This window comes from Athene cunicularia, assembly GCF_003259725.1.
Source record: "Athene cunicularia isolate RWA chromosome 3 unlocalized genomic scaffold, athCun1 chr3_part1, whole genome shotgun sequence".
NCBI lineage: Eukaryota > Metazoa > Chordata > Aves > Strigiformes > Strigidae > Athene > Athene cunicularia.
This window is the reverse complement of record NW_020799097.1, coordinates 65,591,107-65,614,500: the sequence shown is the minus strand read 5'-3', so window position 1 is coordinate 65,614,500 and position 23,394 is coordinate 65,591,107. Positions and strand designations below refer to the sequence as shown.

Sequence of the window (23,394 nt, the reverse complement as noted above, 5' to 3'; positions counted from 1 at the left end):
GTAATGCTCATAGCCCAACAGAATATAAAAGCCTAATAGTTTAAATACGCTAAATAATTTGTAATTTGTGTATTCTTCTTCACACTGTTTTTTTTACACTAAAATCTGTTTTAAACCAATTTTGTTACTTCCTGCAAATGCAAACCTTGCTATTTCATTTACAATTTACAAGCCGCCTTATTCTGAGAAAACAATTACTGTCCAGGAAGGAATAGTATCAGAAGTTTCTTGGCATTTGGGTTTACTAAAAAAATAGAACTAGCCCAACAGTGTTATCTTCCACTTGGAACTGAATTCTGCGTAATCTTTCAAACAGAAAGGTGTAAAACCCTCTTGAACTAGCTGATCTCTGAACTGTCCATCAATAAGAAATAGTTTATACCATTCATGTGACCATACCTGAGTTGATATGAGGCTATGCAGAAATGCTCCATCCTTTTAGGGAGAGGTAGGACTGTTAGCCCCATGACTACCAGATCTGCACTGTGCAGAGCAACAGGTTTGTCTCTGCATTTGTGAAACAGAATATATAGCATATATGGTGAATTGCAAATTACTTCAGTTCCTTCTTCATTTTAGCTTATTCCTGTCTCTTCTGCATTTCAGATGAAAGCAGAAATTCATGCTCTCTTTTTCCAATGATGGTTCTTTTCTCACCTTCACAGTCTGAGGGAGTGTTATAGGAAAACCAGACATTTTATTCCTTTATCAAGATGGTCAAACTGTGGTCTAGCTATTCACTGCAACTGAAAAGGTTCTTTGCTAACGTTCACAGCTGTCTAGGACAAAAGTATGAGTACCACTCAAGTGAGATGCTCAAACCTTTCATTACATTTTAATAAAGTACTAGAAGTACCTCTCAGTCCTTTCCAGTGCATGTCAACATGATCAAACACATCCTATTATTTTCAAAACCATTTCTGCAAAATGCAGTCTTAGTCTAGAGCACTGGAACAGCAGTGTAATTACAAGTCATACATTCTGAAGATTTGCTAATAACATTAACGCCTGTAAATGTTGCCAGTAACTGGCAGTCAGGTAAAACTGGTTTACTCTGATTTTATTTTTCTCACTGAGCAGACCAGTGCCTCAGCTACCACAAGGGATCTGTGGTATAAGAAATGATAGAATTAGCGGACACCTGGATAAATAAAATCTATTTAGGAGAGTCAACACAACTTCTGTAAAGTGACATTTTGTCTTACAAACCTCTTGGAGTTGTTCTCTGCATGGTTCAGTCATGCTACACGGGTAAATATGACCCAGCTGACATAGTTCATTTGGATATCCAGAAAGTTTCTGTCAAAGACTTTAGCCAAAGGCTTTAAAGGAAACTAAGCAGCCATTACATAATAAGAAAGGTTCTGGCACAGATAAGTAACTGGTTAAGAAGTAGTGTAGGAATAAATGTGAAGCTGTAAGAAGGTGAGAAAGTCACCAGTGGAGTTCCACAAGGGTCTCTGATGGGATCCATGTTACTTAACATACTCAGAATGTATCTGGAAAAGCAGTAGAAGAGTACAGACAAAGTTTGCTGATGATAGAAATCTATTCAAAATAGTGGATACCTTGAAGGCAAACTGTAAAGAACTGAAAAATTAATCTAAGACAGAATGACTAGGCAATAAAATGACAAATAAAATTCAATAAGTGTGACAGTGCCCTGAGTGCACTAAAAGCCCTTAATTGGCTTTCAGTTCTTGCTGGATGTATGCTGTAGGTCTGTCTGTCTCTGGTCCTGTCTCTGGCTGCTCCTGACACAACACCATGAATGTACCCTGGACCATGTTCCTTACCTCACCCAGCTCAGACATGGTGGAATAAAATCCAGTTAGTGAGGGCCCTGTCTGCAATGAGGTCATCCCAGATCCTTGTGGGCCATCTCGCTTCTGCTGTTCCCAGCTAGGTGACAGCCCAGGGAATGTGTAGGTGTCCCAGCCTGGGCTTCTATAAAGCCCTTAAACCACAGGCAGAGGACACCTGGGTGGGGATGATCAGGGCAAGCAAGTGAATAGTCAAGTACTCTTAAAGCTGGGAAAGAGATGAGGTAATGGAGATCTGACAAAGGTCTACAAAAGGTCTGTGGGTGACAGGGAAAAGGGAGAGGGGGAGTATCTGCTCACTGTCTTCCATAACAAGGGGCTACCAAGCAAAGCTGGATTCAAAGTAAAAACAAGGTGGTTCTTCATACAGCGGGAAGTGGACACATGGTACGCCCTGCCTCAGAACAATGATATGTGGGTTCAGAGGGAGAGTGGGCAACTAGTTGACAGAAATCTACTGCAGACTACTAAACAGACAAAACACTAGCCTCAGTGAGATTTTAATTCCTAAAGTGGAAACAGCTGAAGACTGGGAGACTTCTGAGAAGATGCATGATGTACATAGGCCTTGTTTAAACTCTTCTGTTCCAGCTGCCCATTTATGAACACTGGACTCCTGGGTTAAACCAGTAACAGACCTACTTCTGTTCCAAGCGTAGATGAATATCAGGATCTCGTCCACAGTTACAAGAAAAATATTTGATGATCTGTAATCCAAAAACTGTCACAGTTATTAAAAATTTCTTAATTTCTGGAAGACTCATTTGCCCTACTACTAGCTACATGACTGGAAGGTAAGAAAAACAACCTTAGCTCTAAAGGAAATCCTTTTTCAAATCTGATGTTTTAAGGATTACAATCCTTGTTCTTTTTGAGGATATTGGCATCAGAGGTGTTAAGGAAGCAGGGGGATGCTTGGCACTGCATACCAGTTGCAGTCTTTCATCTAGCAGAAGATTTTCACATCAAGGATATCCTATCCTTGACTAAATATATTTAGTTATTTACTTCTTTTATTTATTTCTGAAGAAGTAGGCTTCTTTCCATGAAGCTCTGGGCACCCTGCCATTACCTGAAATTCACAGAAATATTTTATGCATTTCAGAGAACCCTACTTCCTAGCAAAATGCTGCCTTCATTCAAATATCAGTCTATACAGGATCTACTCATCCAGATTCCAACATTCACCAAGTGCTCCTCCAGAAACAAACACTGCTGAAATAGAAGCCTTAACAAGTCTTCTCTACATGGATTTTTTTGTCTCTCTTTTGCTAAGTGTAACACAGATTCCCCTGTTTCAAATGCAAAATTTTTTTGTTTTTTCCCAGCAGGGCAACACAAATCATCAATAAACTAAGAATTATAGTGTCTTAAAAAAACCAAACCAAACCAAAACTCCCCAAAATACCCCATGCACAGTACTGCCCTGCAGAGAGTATTAGAGAAGATGCAGAAAGAATATATTTCAAATGTGTAACCAGAAATCCCCTTGAAATTATGGATGAAATAAAACATTGAAGAGGAAAAAAAAAATAAATCTTACAACTAATAGTAACATGTAGAAGTACTACAATAAAACACCCCTCTGTTAATTTTTTCTTTTTCTTCATGAAATAATATGTTCTGGTGTTACATAGGTCATACAGAAGCAGGTTGCTATTGTTCTAACTGCTGGGTCATTCAAAGGCCACAACAAATAATTAAATTAAAAGAAAGTTCTACTCCTAAGCAAATTGCCTCACAGTAAAGTGGCTTTGATTGCTCCAATCATTGTCAATCTCAGCTTCCTTAAACTGTCTCAGAAATATGGAGGAGAACATCCTGATTAAGTGAGATTGAAAGAAACAAGAAAAATAAGTAAATAACATTTTGTTAACAAAACTTTTTGCCCTGCATATGAGTCAAATTAAAATTCTAAGCAAGCATCTATGACAGTAATTATATCTATATCTGCAAATACACACACATACCAACATTATAAACCACTCCCAGCAACATGCAGACACCACCATTAGGGTTTCACAATCAAGGACGCTTGAAGTTAGGAAATGCCAGAGTTAACCTTCCTTTGGCCTTTGTGCAAAGATAATTAAAAAAAAAAATCTTCAATTACATAATCATACACTACCGTTTTTGCAGGACCTCATTCAGTGCACAGGAAGGACAAATCCCATGCAATAAGCAACTTTTCAGCATCCTGCTTTACCTCCGATCTTCGATGTGTGACCTGCAGCCTTTTAACAATTTCAGTCCTCCCCTGAGACAGAATCACTGATTTCCTCCCATGCTCTTCTGTGATATTCATTAGTGTAACACCTGAATATTTCTCCAACAGTTCTTAATTAAAAGCTTGCAATATGACTGTGAGGGAAGAAGCATTCTTAACTTCATTTTATAGAAGAGGAGTTGGGGAATATAAAAATTGGAAGAACCTTCTGACATTAGGTGTCTAATTTCAGACACTTAACCTAATTTATTGATAATTCATAGCACTATATAGAGGTTAATATCATCACAGTTCCTATTCACTTCAGCTACAACTACAGATGGAAATCATGCTATAGCTTCAAATTAGGCACAGAAAATGAGACACATTAAAGACAGCCATGAAAACAATTTTCTCTGCAGCCCCTATCAGGCAAGAATCAGAGACAGCATTTAGTTTTCTAGCACAGTATTCAACTGCCCTAGCCATATCTTCTTGCAATCCAACGCCTTGTTTACTGTACATGTTCTAGCTCTGGCCACACATTAAGCAATAGCCTTAAAAACCATGTTTGTTTGCAGCCTCATAGCACATCTGCTCTGTACAAAGCTGGTGGCCAATGACAAAAAGCAGGTGACTTTTTAATTAAAAACTGCATCACCATGGTGGATGTTTTTTAAAATAAATCAAACTTTGAAAAGCACTATTGTGCAACAATCAAAGGAAAGCTACACCACTAGTTTAGGCCTTTATTTCAACTACATGGGTCTCCCAACATTTCAACCGAAGTAGCAAGTGCTGAATCTAGATTATTATTCTCTATTTTGGTTCACTAACTGAATCCATATCTCTTCCTCACCTTCTCATAACAAAAGAAATTATTAGAAATTAAAAAAGAAAAGTCTTTCTCTCAGAACTGGTAGGAATGAGGGGCCATGTTCCTTTAAAACAGTAACAGACAAGTAAGACATTTAATAGCATGGGAAATTTCAGAAATAAGTGTACTATGTCATAATTAGAAAAGATAAATTACAGGGAAATTTCAATATCCTTATGTAATTGGGAGCCCAGATATTTACTGAAACGTCTCATATTATTGCTGATAGAAAGGTGCTCTCAACGAAAACCATTATTCAAGTCTCATACACATGTATTTTTCCATGACCAAAGCAGTCCATACTCAAGAACATAATTTACTTGAAGTGTGGATAACGGCTCTATGCTATTGAGCTACGCTTATAAATCCATCAGTGCTTACAGACAGTGCAGGAGATCCACCTGCACAATCCAAATACACACATTAACGTGTTTCCGTGTGGATATTTGTACTTAAATTGTTCCAAAAGTTTAGCTCCACATTTTCCTGTGTTAATGCTTAAGTTGCATCATAAACATATGTTTTACATAATAGACATTTTCAGTCATTTTTACCACATGTAAATTATATTAATTGTATTTCTAAAGTAGTGCCAAAGAACAAGGCAAGTAACTTTGTTTACAACGACACACAAGCACAGGGTAACAGCCAATCCTGCTCATAGTTTACTTATGAAAGATCACGCTACATGGAGAAAAATAACAAAACACCACCATCTATATAATATGTTAAATAATAATACTTTAAGAGGACAACCCTCATAGAGTTGCATTATAACTTTAAAAACATAGCAGGTGAATTGTTAACCTTATTGAAAACTGTATGTGTAATGCACACTCCATAACCCCAAGAAAGGTTCATATGGGAACATACTCGCTAAATCAGTTTAGGGTGGGCATATTGGTCTTCACTGTTTTTCATAATTGTTGACAGATTGGTAAATATAGCCCAATTAAGGTACCTAATGGTGCAGATTATCTCTGCATTTCAGGTAACTGGTTCTTGAATGTATAGACTACTTAGGCCATACAAAGTCTTGCATAGCATTTGATTACCATATTTGTACCATCAGTGTTTATATTTATACTTAAAAGTTTACACTCCAACACCCTAAGTTTTATGAGAAATGAAAAGAACTAATGGGGACTGTTTATGAGAACTATTGTGAGGGACAATGTAAAAAACTGAGCTAAAAACACGAAGAAATTAAATTATGACAAACTATAAAGTACAAATTGCAAGTATCACAGAAGAGCTTCTTGGAAAGAAAAAAGTTTCCTGTAATTTTCAGCAACTGCTATTAAGTAATTTATGATTGTGACTCACAACGTTCATGATTTGATGACCAGATTCTAGTTTAAGATCTTTTTTTGTTTTTAAAATATGCAAGATTATTTTCCATTCTGCTGTCATTGTATCATGCTTTACAAAGTTCAAAGGAAAACTAATAGAAATGTAGTGTGAAATACCATGAATTGCTAGAAGACCAGATTTTTATTTTTTTTTTTGGGTAGTTGGGCTTGATCCCTGCTAATAGATGTTTCTTCAGATTTTCACATATTTCAAGTGAATAAACACATTAGCTGATTAAGATAAGAAGCATTGTAGACCTCACCCTAAAGATTAGAACTGTGGCCAGGCTGAGCTGTCTTCTCACTAGAAACACACACACACCCCAAGTAAAACATGAGGAAAGCTCAAGAAAAATTTCATGCCCCTATAATCAAAAGCAATCCACTTAAAGAGGAAAAAGAAAGCTTTCCTGTTTGTTAGGATTAAAACCCAGGCAGATTATGGATGCATGGATGGGTGGATGGATGAGTGGATAGAAACAAAGAGTGGATGTCTGTATCATGATATTTTAACTGGCTCTGCCAGTTACTTAACAATGTCCAACACGATGCAGTAAACCTAGCTGAAAAGAAGGTGATACAGCAAAAATGCTGTCTTCTCCTTGGCTCAGTTTTTTGGGAGCACTGAGAATGCTAAGAACTCGGGGAATCTGAGGTGATCAGAACCCCCACAAATGGTACCATGTTCTGCAAAAAGCATGACCACTGCTGGAAGACGTCTTTCAGTATCAAGTCTTTCCAGGGGGGGGTTGTGCATTTCAGTTTTTTGCTGGAGTTAAGTCAATTATTAAATACCAAGTCAGGACTCACATGACATGGGGATTAGACAGACAAAAAGCAGAATACAAAACCCTTTTCCATTTCAAGCATTACTGGGTGAGATCACAGTAATCTGCAGACAAAAAGCACAAGTTACAACACATAATTGCTGCCAAGCTTACACAGCTTCTTCCTTTTTGAGCACTGAACAGCATGCTGCAGCACCATGAAAGTTAAATCTTTTAAAGGCATGGGGCTTCTTCTGATGTAACAACATTGTTTGGCCAAGACACCAACTTCCAAATAATTTCTATTTGGACATTTGGGGAGGGATTTTCTCAAGTACTCCACAGTGATGTGTCTCAGCTCTTATTCAAGGTGACCAAACTTACACTGATTTTGGTGGGACCAAATAAAATCAATGTTATGCAAACCAGCTGAAATTGAGGAACCACTAGACTATATTACAGCTGAAGAGCTCCCTCATATCTTATTCCAAAAGCTGTGCAAAACTACTTCAAGGTTAAAACAGATCTATCTCAATTTCACCATTCCAAAGCATAAAAAAGCAAATGGCATGCTTGCTAATCACATTCTTAGTAAGAACTATTTTTCTTTACTTTTTTTGATAAAAAATACATTTAAGAAAATTGGTTGGTTTTAGAAATAGGAAAATATGGTAAAATTTAAAAATTAAAAACATCGTTATTTTCTACTTCAAATTCAGAATATTTATTACATCAGGAAACTGATTAAAATGATAAAGCAAGATAAGTGTTTTGAAAACAATAGCTTTAAAACCTGGATTCTTCTCAGCTATGTTTCTGGCATCTGATATATGTGCTATTCATATCTGATATGATGTGCCATTCAGAAAAGATTTATGCAACCAAGCACAAGAAAATAGGCATTTTTTTCCTAAGGTGTTGAGTTCAGCTCTTTATTATATAATTAAATTGCCAATCACTCAATTCTGATATGCTATGAACAATATAGAACAACTTCATATACTTTTGTTGAGGGTAGTAGTCAAAGGAGTCAGTAACTACAGGAGTTGCCTAAAAGAGAATACTTTCATTGCATACATTAACACTGCTGACAACAGGGGGAAGAAACCCACCCAAAACTAAAGACAATTGACTAAGCCAGACACATATTTTTTGCAGGTAACTTCTAAGTTACTAATGTTTGGCACAGGATTTAGAAACCACTCATTCAGTATTACCCACATGTGCAAAATATGCACAGATTTTATTAGAGAGGGAGCATACATAGATGTTGTCTTTAATCCTCCGTACAATCTTCTGATTGCCATGTGCCACCAGAGAGAGAAATTTATTATTATACCAATGCTATTTCTACCATTTTGACTTTCACAGAGACTCTTCTGAGAATGTGGAAGGGTTAAATGCAACTCATTCATTATGCAGTGAAATAATCACTTACCAGAAGAGTAATTCCCCATATGCAGAAACAGAGAGAGGGAAGCCCAAACTGGTGGTATTATTGCTATACAATGTCTTTGCCAGTTCCAGTGACAAGAAGCATACCCAATTCAAAACAAGACCAAAATACTGGACATCATGGAAACAATATACTGCCAAAATCCTTCAGGTTGAAGAAAACCCCCTACATTTCATGAACTAGTTATACAATAAACTGTAACCAGAGCAGCTGGTACACAAAGCACATATAGCAGGCTTACACATGGAAGGGAGGGAGCTCATTATATTTGTACTTACACTTCCTTTAAATATTCTTAAACAGCCAAACAATATTTTTCTTTTGTGAAAATCCCACAACTTCTAACTCACTGTATGAACAATGTCTTTGTTCAACACCAGCATTTTGCACTTTTATTTTTGTATGCTTGCTACAGATGTGATTTCCTGAAATATAACAATTCTCTAAACTAAAGGTAAAATCCAAGATTAATTGAACACAATTTGAGCTATTTGTTATTCAAATATATGCCAGTCAGAGAGGGCCCGGGGGTGCTGATTGACAGCCGGCTGAACAGGAGCCAGCAGTGTGTCCAGGTGGCCAAGAAGGCCAATGGCATCCTGGCTTGTGTCAGCAATAGCGTGGCCAGCAGGGACAGGGAAGGGATCTGACCCCTGTCCTCGGCACTGGTGAGGCTGCACCTCGATTCCTGTGTTCAGTTTTGGGCCCCTCACTACAAAAAGGACATTGAATGACTCGAGCGTGTCCAGAGAAGGGCAACGAAGCTGGTGAAGGGTTTTTCATGGAACAGCTGAGGGAACTGGGGGTGTTTAGTCTGGAGAAGAGGAGGCTGAGGGGAGACCTCATCGCCCTCTACAGCTACCTGAAAGGAGGCTGCAGAGAGCTGGGGATGAGTCTCTTTAACCAAGTAATTAGTGATAGGACAAGAGGGAATGGCCTCAAATTGTGCCAGGGAAGGTTTAGACTGGATATTAGGAAGCATTTCTTTCCAGAAGGGGTTGTTAGGTGTTGGAATGGGCTGCCCAGGGAGGTGGTGGAGTCCCCATCCCTGGAGGTGTTTAAGAGTTGGGTGGACATAGTGCTTAGCGATATGGTGTAGTTGGGAACTGTCAGCGTTAGGTTAACAGTTGGACTGGACGATCTTCAAGGTCCTTTCCAACCTAGTTGATTCTGTGAAAATATTGTATAGCTGGACACTCATACCCAGCACAAAATCTTTTAGGTATTTTAGATTTCAGTACAAAAGACACAGTATTGGTGTTCCTTTTGTGTAGGTTTAATGACTCGGCAGGCAAGGTGATTTCAGCATTCCCTGTATACTTCCAGTTTCTGTAAACCGCAGTATGACTAACATATTTTGGAACTGGAAAATATGTAAAAACAGAATTAGGGAAAGAAAAACCAAAACTAAACAGTAAAAGATTTGAAATTTAAACCCGCATATAAGCCTTTCCTGTAAATTCAAGACAATGAGGAAAAAAAAAAAAACCCTAAAACTACACTTCCCCTCTTTTCTCACACCACGAAAGAGAAATCACTGAGGACTGGGACTTATACAAATGCCTCTGTGATAACTTCAACCATGAGGTCTTTTTCTCCACCTAAAAAGCAAGTTCTGAATTAAAAATGACTTCAGCTTTGTAGTATGGATTTGTCACTGCACAGCTCTTAATGACAAGAGCTGTGAGAAGCCAGAGCATGCATCTGAACAAAACAAACTCTGTTCAAGAAAGGGTGTCAGACAGAAAACTGCAACTCCCATTAAGAAGCATATTCATAAGGGAAAAAAACTGGAATTGGAAAAACTCTGATTGCATTGTATCCTTCGAAAAATTAGGTTAGCTGTGTGACAATCTTTTCATGGGTCTACCCTGTGTTCTGCAAGAGGTAACTCCTGCAGATATTTATCCTTGAAAAAAACAGTTGGTTTACAATATGTTGGAGGACAGTTGGACTACTTTGGGCATATCCAGAAAAAAAGTTGTTTCAAGAATGGGAACTTTCTGTCACTTGTTAAAAGACCAAAGTATTTTCCAACAAATATTTTTTCAGCCTACAAGAATTTAAAAAAAAATACATTCTCTGAAAATATGCCTTGCTGACACTTCTATAGAATATTAAGTATCTTACATCTTAACTGATATACCTGTAGCTTTGGAGTATTAAACTATCTGAGTTACCACTGTGGTGGCCTCTCCTGTCAAAAGTGACTATTTGTTATACTGGAACTTGGACAAACCAGTAAGTAATGGAAGAGATGTTCAGAAATTACCGAAGGAAAAATTCACAAAATGGGAATTGGTGAGCATGTTTGGGGGCTGAAATCTTAAGGACAATTAGCAAAATTGTTTCCAACTAACAAATTGCAAACAGTCAAATATTGCTGAAGCTGCTGTTGTCTCAGACAATAGGGTAAAACCCACAAAATGAATGATGAGAAAAAAGGAGTACAAGTTCATAGTGCTACCAAAAAATTACGACGGGAGTTGGGTTTACAGCGGAAAGTGGCTTGATTCTTCAAGAGAAGGCGAATAAAATGAATTAGTGTGAATGATACCTAAAGGCCAGACTACATAAGCAGAACTCCAATGATGAATTATGCACTTAATTTTCCTGTACTGCAGCAAGAGTTAGAGTTTAGTCTGTCATTTACAGGAACTGAGCAGACCAGCGAGCACTGAATCCAGACAAAACAAGAGGTGTTTCTGGAAGCCCTGTCTTCCCTTGATATGGGTGCCTATATTACCATATTTAGGGCAGAAAAAGTAGTTTTGCTTCAGTTTATCACAGTAAGGGATGCACTTCTCTGAGATAACATTATTACAGTAATATTTTAGTTAACTCTGTAGAAAAGGTTTACAGTCTATAGCTGAAATACTTTATTTTCCTCTTCCACAATGAGAGGAAGAAATTCTGAAACAGTACAGGTGAATTATTTAATCACAGGTATTTCTACATACTATCTTAACAAGGAATGTAATTTTCTTGGGGGGTGGGGGAGGGTGTCTTTTTACTTCCTAGTGTCTTACTAAATTGTAGCTAAAAATCCTTCACTTGATTTTTTATGTGTTTCTCTTCACCCTATGCAAATCACTTAAGCAATCCCATTAAGTAAACAAATCCAATATTCTAGGAAAACAACCATGGACAAGACAATACCCATCCAAAATCTGCAAGATCAGCCCTTCTAGTTAATTGACAAGTGCTGACTTGACAGACTCACTTCTAAAAGGTCCACTGGTATATGAAATCAACCATTTTAATTACTCTGTATTAACTGCAATACATACATGCATGTCACATGATTGCTAGACTTATATGTAAGGAACTCCCATCGGGAAAACTGTTCTATTCCTAGCTAAGACCTTCACTGCATGATGCGACATTTCTCACATTACTAATCCACAAGAGAAAGAAGTGATATTCGCAAAGATTTCAGTCTTTTAATGAGACAAAACACCATTTTGTTCTAAAACGTTCATTCACTTTATTGAGAGCAATTGACAAATACCATAAAGAATGAATTTCTTTACATAATAACCTCTGTCAGCAGCAGCCTTTTGTAAAGCACAGTCCAATTCCCCACAAGTCATTTTGAGGCTATTGGATATACCACTGAGCTAGATACTTTTATTGTTCATGGTCATAGCCAACATTGCCAAACTGACAAACTGTCCTTGGGCTATGATTTTCATTTTTAACAGTGAACAGAAAAAATGAAGCAAAAATAAAATGATAAATGCATTCTAAAATCTACAGTTCATAAAGACAGCACCTTCAGTGAAAGGTATATTTTTTCTTTAAAGGTATATTCTTTAAAGAAAGGTACATTATTTAGCCTATCTTCTAATAAAGGAACGCAAAGATGCTGCAAGATGAAGGCCTAGTCAGGTTTGAATTTCTGTGATGTTTCATGATATTCCCTTTGGGTTTGGCTACAGGTACATGTCAGAGGAAGGAGGGGGGGGAAAAAAAATAAAAAAATCACAAAAAATCACTGTCCTGTTAAGGCAATATTGTTATGGTCCAAACACTTTAGGGAAAAGAATTATCAGCACCATCAAAAAATTATAGCTAAAAAAGTAAACAGAGATAATGAGAGGCAGCTTCAAGTGATTTACATTAAATAACTGTCAACTATGGGAAATACAAGAAAGCTAACTAGTAACTTTTTCTCTGCAAGATTTATATGAACAAAAATTCTAAACACATGCCTCAAGCCAGCAGAAATTTAGATATTAAACAGTACATAAAGGAATACTTTTGATTTGTTTTGCTTAAGCTACATTAAAATACAAAGAAGGCTGACAGAGAACGGGAAAAGAATAAAAATACTTTTCTTTTGAACTACTCATTAAATATCCAGATTCCTTTGGAGTAATCTCCCATTTGTACATGATGTATGTAAGCCTGTGTAAGGAAAGAGACTGAAAAACTGAATATTTCTTTCAAACTTTTCAGGTTTTCTGAGTTTTCCCATAAGTTTCAAAAACATGAATTTCCATGCCTGAGTCAGGGACAGCACTCTCAGTTACATTTACACTGATCAGCGACATATGCATGCCCATCCCCACCCCCGGGATGCCACGGGAGAAGTTTCACAAAGCGCCAGTAATAATGTTATAAAATCATCCCCCGCCTCCCTGCCGTATGCAAGGATTGTGCTGACTGACTGGGTTAATGTCTTGGCACTTTGGTTCTTGCTGTGCACATGGTAAGAGAGAGGAAGATAAGGGAATGTGCTGACTACAATGTCTTCATTTGCTTGGTGATAGGATCTTTGGCTCTTGTCTGGGGTAGGCAGTTTCAAATCTGTGGTGAAAAAACACACTTCCTGACTTGGGCTGTTCTAGATAAAACCCAGTCCATTTTCACACACGGCAACGTGACTAACTCTTGCTGCTAGCGCTGGTGGCATGAGCAATACTTCCCACCATACTCCCTTCCCATCTCTTATTAGGCTTCTGAGCCCACAAGGTCACTCTGAAACTCTCCCATAAACAAGAGAGGACTTTAATCCCTCCTTTATCTATACAGGCCCAATTAAGGAGCATGACAGAGAGAGAAGATCCTGTATGGAGACCATTATTAGCCATGGGGGTGAAGGACATGATTTCAATTTTCTTCTTTTTTCTTACTACTCTTGATGAATTAAACCCACAAATTTTCGCTTTGAATCGCCACTAAAAAAAAATGAAATTAAAATTTCAGGGACTGTAACAGAACTGAAACTTACTCTTCAGTGAGCTCCTGGGGATTGATTAAAGCCCTGTGAGGACATGGAAATGTGACTACAGACACCAATGTGCTTTACTGATGGATTAACAAAAGGATAAATGCTTACTCTGGCTTTAGCTACAGTCATAGTAATTCTGTGTTAACAGCAGTACAGGACACCATGCAGAAATATTGTAATAAGAATTGCAGATCTACTTATAGCTTTATTAAAATAAATATTTTATACACGCTGAATAAAACTAAATATGGTTGCATGGTAGTCAAAATTTAATTACTTAAGAGTCAATAACTGTTTTATGTATCTATTGATGACAGAAGAAGGTAAATTCTTATAGGGATGTTGCAGTCCCCTCAATATGTGCAACTGTTCAGAACCCTGGAAGTCCAAGACACTTGAAAACTAGATTAGAAAGTGATTATGCAAACTAGAATCTGCTTTTAAGGTCACAAAAAAAAATCCAGTTCTGCTCCTGGATTACCATACAGAGCACATTAAAAACGAAGATATAGTACAGTTGAAACGTTAGACATTTTGCTATGAGAGTAGAAAAGCCAAATAGGAGAAACTAAACTGAACACTTTTTGTGAAGTTACACACCCCTGAATTGACCGATTTTTACCTTTCATACTGAACTGCTGCTTCCTTTTGTCAGATAAAAATGAGGCCATTAAAACAGGACAAACACAAACACCATTTTACAGGCACAGCAAAAACACTCATATTCTGAGAAGTGCAGTTTCCAACAGATCTCAATTTCCCTGATTCTGAACAAAAATAGAGTCTACAGAGCCAAGACTAAGGAAGCACTACAGAAATTAGGGAAGTTTGGAAATCATCTAATGTATTTCCATCCCCAGGGAAAGAGGACTATAGACTCAAACAATTTCTGGCAGATATTACACATTCCCAAGGACTGAGATTCCCCAGTCTTCCTTCTCAATTTATTTCACTGGTATCTGTACCTCTCAATGAGATGTTCTCCCCTCATTTATCTTCCTGTAATTTAAGCCCATTCTTTTTGCCCTTTCAACTGCCCAGAAAGATCTGTCTATCCCTTCCCAGTGCAGCAATCTCTTTAAATATTCTCAATTCTTATGCATTCCCCCTTCTGCCTACTCTAGAAAAAAAAAAAAAAAAAAAAAAAAAAAAAAAAAATCTTAGCTCCTTCTGTCTGCCCTCCTAAGTTATGTTTTCCAGAACTCTGTTCACTCTTTTTGTTCTCTTTCAGGCTCTCTGAAACCAATGAAATGTACATACAAACAAAAAGTTAGGAATGTCTGAATCTCAGATAAAAGCCGATTTAACTAATTCTCTTAAAATACCACCATTCTAACATCTCAGCTTCTCTACACTCCTTTCACTGGAAGACAGGCAAGCTGTTTACAAGGGAGGCAAGACATACACTCATTGTTATCTGTAGGGAAAATGAGGCATAGCTAAATGACTCCCTCAAGGCCATCAGGGACATCTCCCTCTGCCAGGAATGGAAACCTGTCAGGTTGCTTACTGAGCTGCTGCTCTGTGACTTCATCCCATGTCACAACACATGATCAGAAGCCAGTACAGTTCCATCTGATGAGATTTTAACTAAAGTACATATTATAGATAGATAGATAGATAGATAGATAGATAGATAGATAGATAGATAGATAGATAGACAGATATTAATAATTTCTTTCTGGTTGAAGTGTCAGAGTCCATCCATTGATTCCTCTGAGGCATGAGATTTATATTTTGGGATTATACTCTCCTGCTGTACCTGCTTGACAGTGCCTTACTGATCAATTTGTGGGTAAGCATTCTTTTCACAGGCCATCCTGCTCCTGTTCCAAATTTTCTGCTGTGTAATCCTTCTCCTAAACTTGTTTCTGGAAGCAGGCCAAGTCTTGTATGTCTTCTCAGGTTAAACTATAAAATTATTACTTTTTCATTTTTTCCGTGTCACAGCATGACTGATATTTTTATCCTTATGAGCAGCCCCTTAAATAATCTATAAAACCTGTACCTGATGATCTCAATCCTTTGCTTGTATGTAACCTTCTCTAGGCAAAGCTTAATAAGCCCCAATAGCTTTCTAAGCTTACAGCTCACTAGTGAAGCTGGATTAATGTCAGGTTTTATGATATTTCTACTGTAACTTCAGTAAAGTTTAAGCTGCCAGAGAGATTATGGATACCATATGAATCCACAGTCAAAGTGACCAATACCTTTTAAGAACACAAAAAATGCAGGAGCAGCAGTGTTTCCCACCTTGTCTGCCTTGCTCTATTAAAGAGAACAGATTAAAAGACTCCATTTTGCAGCATAACCTATGCTTTTACATTGACATAAAAAGAAAGATGAACCCTGGAGGGCCTACAGGCAAGTACTGCCAAATGACAGGTTGCTGTAAAGGTGAATGTCTCATTTTCATTTCAGTCAAGTATTAACGGCAGACTAGCTACGATCTCTCTCACTGTTGAACAGCTAACATTTGGCTGTTGAACCTGGGTGCTTCTAGCATACCTTACCTACTCATCATTCAGGCAGATAGGGAAATGTCTCTTCCATTTATTGAAAGTTTTTAAGATTTCAAATCTTTTCCAGTCAAAACAAGGAAGAAAAAGCTCCTGGGGCAAGCACTTGAGATGTAAAAGACTCAGGTTCAGGTCTCTGCTCCAATTTCCACCAGAGACCTGCTTCTGAGTCTCCTGTGTGTCAAACCAGTGCCTGAGAAAAGAGCACAGACAGTGACTGTAATAAGAGAAGACCAAATTAGCTAGAACGCTTTGGCTGCTTTTACCTACCCAATGACATTAACCACTTTATTGCTGAAGTAGTTAGTCAGGGGCATATATGATTTTGTAGAAGTGTCTGCTGGAGTTTGGCATCGGGCTTTTGACCCATCTGCTTGTTCAGTACCACAACAGGTAGCAATGGTATGCTGTGATTAGCTGAATGCACAGGTGAGCTGGTGGTTGGCTTCCTCTGTCCTCACAGCATTCTGGCTAGGACCTTCTGGCTCATGGGACTTACTCTTTCTCTGTCACCTGCACTTTCCATAACTACGCTTTTTTCAAGTGGAATTTGCAAAGACTAATGGCTTTTGGGTCTTCATGTTCTAGTTACCAGGTAACAGCCCACAGTAGCTTTAAATCAGAGCAGGTTTTGCCGAGCCTGGCAGCTACATGGCCCAGGAACACAGGGACACAAAGGCCATCAGCCAATGGAGCCACACGCAAAAGTCAAGTCCCAAGTACATTTCTGGCTACACAGTTTAATGGAAATGGAAAACACCTATTAAAGTGACATGAAGTTGGAAACTGCTACTGCAAAGCTACTGCATTGTTTTTTCTCTAAATAAAAAGTGCAGGTTTGGAAAAAACCAACACAACTGTACTTTTTATTTAGAGAAAAAACAGTATCAAAGAAGCTAAAAACTCTTTCTATATATAAACCATCCTTTTTCCAATGGCAAGTCTGTGACAGCAAAACTACCCATCTGATATGGAATTAGCCGAGCACTACAAGCTGCTCCAAAAATTTCATATGCTCCAGAATAAATTCCAGAGTTTTTTTTCCAGTAAAGCAGCTGGAGATCCTAAAATAGTTCGCACTCTAGTGGTTAGGAACAGACAGTTAGTAAATGAAATCTCTCATTCATATATTTAAAGAAAACAGTCAGAATGTGTTACATTACTCTGTACTCAAGTGTCACTAAAGACCACGATGTTAAGTTTTAGATTGTTCTTTACAGTGTATGATTGTCTTACATACATATAGCTTGCTGAGGAATTGCTATTATTTGAATTATAAAAACAGTTAAAAATAATAAGTACACTAACTATTTGACAGCTTTGAACTAGAGTAAAGGCTTACTGAATACATAATCTACAGGCACAAATAGTACCATGGAAAATGGAAGAACTACATGATTACTCACAGTACTCCAACACCAGAAGAAATTCAAAAAAGAGATAGATATTAACAAGTAAAAGCAAAGGAAGGACAAAATGAAAGATTCAAATAACAAAGACAAAGAAAAAACCCACAGCAACATTTAAAAAAAAGAAAACCAACAAAAAGAATATTCACCAGTAGCAGAAAATATGACCCAACCTATCAAATCACAACTAATAATTGTAATTCATCACTCTCATCAAAATGTTATATTGTACATAATTCAGTCATATATAAGCATAATCCTTAGTCACCAAAACTCTGGCTCTTAGACCATTTATGTAAATGAGAAGGTAATTTGCTGACTTACCTGCTTGCTGCATGCATATAATGTATGTGGTAAACAACCAGAGACAGTGCTGCAGCTTCCATTTCCAGTGATAGCACCACATTTCACCTACATGAAACATCCTGTGGGAAAAAAAACGAGCAAGAATTCAGGAAGCTTTACAACAAGCCAAGAAAATGAGAAAATACTGTTGTCAGTCAAACTAGTAACTATCAGTAAATGAAGCAGTACTTAATTGAAAATTATGGATGGCCTTAATGTTGCTTAAAGAGAGACAGAAATCTCTACACGTATTAAAAAGGGACAAAAATTATGTTGTCTGGTTCTTAGCAGACAAAGCAGAAGACTGGTCAGCACTGGGCTTCTAAGCAGATAGGTACGGGTGGTACGTCAGTAAAAGAAACAAGCAGCCCATATGGTGACAGTCTGAAAGAGTTAAGTTGTAGGGCTTTTTTTGAGATTGCAAAGTTTTGCTTTACCTCTTTACTTAATTTACATATACAAACACCTTTATGCTGTTTAAATATATGAATAACAAATATGTATATATTATAAACTATATAAAGGTGGTACGTGAGAATTTGCCTCTGCCCTCAACCAGCCTTTCCATATTTTTGAGTGCTAGTATTTGATAGCTACAACATTTTCTGCTGGCAACTGTAATGAAAATCCTGAAACTTTCCTTGCCAAAATCTAGGGGCTCATCTGTGTTGCCAGTGAAGTCAGGGACATCTTTATGATTGAATTAAAAAAAAAAAAAAAAAATCTTTACCACTTATAGATTGAGGTAGTTTCCTTTGCCCTGAAGCATACAGGGCATTTAATGGCTAAATCAAAATGTTTCTCTCATAGTGGGCAGAAAAGGAAGCAAGAAAGACTCAATAAATTTGGTTAGACTTCTAACCATGTATCCAAAATGATTGGTGGTCCATTACATTCCTGTCTTATTTTATTCAGCAAGTTAGCAAGAAGCAAAAGCAAGCAACAACTGCTGAAACACAACATGCATTATTTTGAACAATTCCCCTCCTCTTTGGTGATGATAACTGGCTTTTGTTCAGTAAGATATTATCTACTTATTCTGGGAGAAAATCTCTTAACAGAATCCCCAAAATATTTCACAAGTCTATTCCCAGCAACAGTATGTGAAGAACCACAAATGAACAGTCACAAAAAACCACTGATGAACATAAATGTCTTCCAGGTTAGTGAATATTAAATACAGAAAAAAGAAAGGTATTTGGAATGGCCACTGGTATGATTTATCAGGAGAGAAATATTAAAGAGCAAAGTGAAATAAAGTACAGAGTTCATACTCAGTGGCAAGAAAAATCAATTTTCTTAAGCTTGGGAAAACAGTCTTCCTTCCGCTCCACAGACATTGCTCTGAACCCGCCAGTGAAACCTAGGGGCAAATGTAAATCCTTTCCCAGTATCAGCTTCTGTTTCTTCCCAAAGTGGAGTTCTGTAATGTAGACAAGCCAAACAACGCAGCAAGATAAACCACTGTAAAGGAACAACTAATGTTTCAGTTTTAACAGTAGTAGTTTATGAAACCACTCCTGTGGACTAGATGCCAATGGGCCCAGGTAAATGGCACTTCAGCAGACAGTTGCAGTCAGTTAGATTTCCCTTCAGTGCAGCGTTACATAGCCCAAGTATCTGATTACAAATGAAGTCCAGTTCTTTACGGGCAGTTGTATCAAATTAGGAATTTGAACCTGATTTATTTTTCTGAGATACTGTAAAGTCAAACTTAACAAGTGTTGAAGACAAGCACAGAAAACACTGGGCTCTCAAATATAAGAATCTCTTTGATGAATCCAGACACACAAAATAACCAGATTATCAAACAATAGGATTATTGTTCTTCAGTTTAATGACCCAAAAATCCCTATTAAAATCTCAGACAACAGAATGCTGAGGCTTAGGAACAGTTACTGTTCAGTGTATATAATTCATAAATCCACAATACCCTTAATACTAATTTAGAAAATTTATTTTTGAACAGAAGTCCTTTTAAGACATGAAAACTGTTACAGGCACACGCAAACACGTACAGCATGCATATATACTCACAGAGTGGTAAAATGGGAATGTTGAGGATAACAGCATGATATACCAGAGATACAGAAGAACACTCCTGTTTCTACAGAAGAAAGAGTTTGCAGCTACTGATAGACACATGCCAGCCTGCTGCATAATCTACCAAGGCAAACCTGTAGAAGTGTTTGCATTACTGGTTCTTTGTTTACTGGCTTGTTTTGAGCAAGCACAGTTAAAGTTATCAGAATAGGAAGCAGTCACAAACAATTATTATTAATTCAGAAGAAACCTGTGCTCATTTTCATCCTATCAGTACATTTTCTGTATGTTACACCAGTCACCACTTTTGATATCTCTGTGAACTCAGCTGAAGTTTTTGCCCACCGAATAGCTGGAGAATCCAAAACACAACTTTTGAGATACTCAAGGAAAAATGACATGACAAGTTTCTGCTGCCTAGGTCTGGAGTGAATCTACCCATTCGCATCGCCTTTAGTGCCTTTCTTAAAAGAACCTGAGAGAGCTATTTAATGTGGCCTTCTATTTGTTAGTGTTTACTTGCATTGCGGCAAGGCTTACAAGCCAGTACTCCATGCTGTTAGTTTACAGTCTGTTTCCTCATCTTCACTCTTGTAAAAAGCACAAGTCAATAAAGATTTCAAGAACATGGATAATCAACAACAGAGTATGAGTAAGTGCAAACAACAATGCAAAAGGAGTAATTATTAAGATTTTTACCCCAGAGAAAAAGGCTAGCTGATTATACAATTGCTAAAAAAAAAAAAAAACCAAAAAAAAACCCAACCAAAAAACAATTCTCCATCAAAATAAACAAATACGTAAAAAATAGTAAACCTGTCTTCTCCAATTACATTCTCTACTGCTGAAGGACAAAAGAGTTTTCTTTACACCACATCACCTCAGTTGACAAGAAAGAAAGGTTTATCCAACTCAAACAAGAATGACCACAGAAGAAGCTACCAAAACACCCCACTAATGCACGCACCATGACTCAGACCTGTTTCTTTTGGAGAGGACTTTTGAAGACCTGTGTTACAAAGCATAACCTCTAGCTGAGTGAGGAAATCAATTACTTACATGTTCTTGAAATCTTGCATAGACCAAAAGCCAAAATTCAAAAACCTGGCTGCTCGCAGGCCTACATTGTGACGTGTGTAACACCCTGTTCACACAAGAAGTTGTCAGGGATGGAAGTCAGCTAAGTTACACTGCTTAAAAAAAGCTTCTTCCAGAACAAAATCCATCCCTGATACTGTTATAATGTGACATCCCAATTGGCAGACAGTTATGAAAAGGAGCCAGAACAACTGGTAAATACTTCCCAGGCATTAAAAAAAACCAAACAACTTTGTTGCAGATATTATTCACCTGTTAATACCCACTATATATATATTTATTTTAAGGTTCATTTTCTTGATTATTAGTGTTAATTAACATCTAGAAATGAATCCAAACAGCATACAAATAATTCAACAGAAAATTTAGCAAACACTTATGTGCTAGTTTATAGCTTATCCAGTGATGATATGGTCCCCTGCTACAACAGCATCGACTCAGCAGTCCAAGAGATCCCCTTTAGTTTTGTGTTCCTTTTTAAAAAAATTATTGAAAGGATGTGTTCTGTTATTTAATATTCATCAATACCACAGAGAATGGATATCAGCACAATGTACTAAAACACACCAAGAGTTTAAGTAAGTTTAAGTAAGCAAAGCAGTCCATAACAAAGATCTCAGAACATATACAGATTATTTCACTCTAACCCTGGATACGTTTAAGTTGCTGAACACTGTTCATAGTGGGTTTTTTCTTCTCTATTTTGTTTCAATTCAAATGCAGAAGCCCTGCTCTGTCCCCAGCTGGTAATATGCTAGCAGCTCTGAACAAATCATTGTAGACTATCAAACACAGAACCAAAATAACATTTTACCCAATATATTTGGAGACTATCAGGGCACCTATGATAGGAGTACATCCATTACAGTTGGATATAGTCTCACAACAGCAATCTCTCTTAATGCATTTTTTTTCCCCAAAGAAAAAAAAAAAACCAGTAGAAAAATTACAAAGTGACCTTCTATGGAGTCTGTTAGAAGAACTACTAATTTTTCCATGGATTTGCATTATTCCATTGTGGACACTGTGTGACATGACCAGTTATGCACTCTAGCTACCAATTCAATACAGTCCAGTCCACAGCTACTTTCATTTCCTATAACATAGGGAGACAATGAGCTTATTCACAATTCATTCCAGAAGAGCAAAATAGACATGTAATTTATCTAAACCATAAATGGATGGTAACTTGACATAGTTCAAGATGAAATTAGTGGGAGTCCTGCTACATCTAACTACTAAACATGCCAGCAGCCAGCTAACACAACATCATCACCTTTCAGGGAGCATACAGCTCTCCAAGAAAATATACACAAAATGTGAATAATCCCAGAGCATTTAATTTGTATGCTGTATGGTCTCAAAACATGCAATCCGTATTTGAATACACCATCTTCCTTGTTCAAAACTTCAGCAAAGTTCCCTGGAGTAGGATGTGAATTCTGCCTCAGGCAGGCTGACTGACTTTCTTTGGTCTTTGACATGTCTAAAGCTATTAAGGAAAAATGTTGCTGACACTTTAAAATTAAAAGAAAGATAAGATCTTTTTTTTTTTTTTTTTCTCACATAAGTTGTAAACAAAGAGATTTTAAGCTTAATCACTCTTAAGTGGAACTAGAACCAGTGAAAGGTGATTACAACTCAGAGTTTAGTTCCTGCAGGTTAACAGAGGAGTCGATTTTAACTTTGAAACCCTTGCTTTAAGCGAATGTCTTGGAAGATTAATTACACAATGCCACTTAGAACTTTCATTTTGTTAAACATTACTTGTTCCTAATTATTTTCAGAGTTAACTTTGGAAACACCCTCACATTCATCGAAAGAGAGGAAAAGAACAAGACAGTGCCTTTTAATTTAAACAGTGCCAGTTGTATCTGATCCGTCTTAGTCCCTCGGCTTTCCTTTCAAAATGAACTTTTCCCATCGCCGGCAACCAATCTGCTGGCTGTCTGCAGCTCTGTAACACTACAACACCAGGCTCTAGAAACTCCTCACTTCTGCCCTCACTTCAGCGCGGTGTCCGAGAGCCCTCCCCTCTCCCCCCTGCGCGGACTCCCCTGGCTCCAGGCGCAGGTCCCCTCTCTCACCCGGCTGTGAACGCACCGGCGAGCCGCCCAACCCGGCCCTCCGCACCTTGCCTTACCTTCCGTGAGAGCCTCTCAGGAAAGGCAAAACATAGCGGGGAAGGCGCCCAGAGGCCACGGCAGTGGCCCGCCCGGGGCCAGGCGGCGTGAGGGAAGGAGGGAGAGGTACCGGCCAGCCT

General features: G+C 37.8%; 1 protein-coding gene across 4 annotated transcripts in view; it reads right to left on the bottom strand.

The window, feature by feature from the left end:
* ADGRG6 (adhesion G protein-coupled receptor G6) overlaps window positions 1-23,385 on the bottom strand; it is a 111,060-nt gene extending 87,675 nt beyond the window's left edge. For all 4 annotated transcript variants that reach the window (XM_026844940.1, XM_026844942.1, XM_026844943.1 and 1 more), the window contains exons 1-2: window positions 23,275-23,385; window positions 17,970-18,070 (exon numbers count right to left, since the gene is read on the bottom strand). In XM_026844940.1, coding sequence (XP_026700741.1) covers window positions 17,970-18,069 — 100 coding nt within the window. In that variant the 5' untranslated portion in view covers window position 18,070; window positions 23,275-23,385. The remainder of the gene's footprint in view (window positions 1-17,969; window positions 18,071-23,274) is intronic.
* Between the last annotated feature and the right edge of the window lie 9 nt (window positions 23,386-23,394).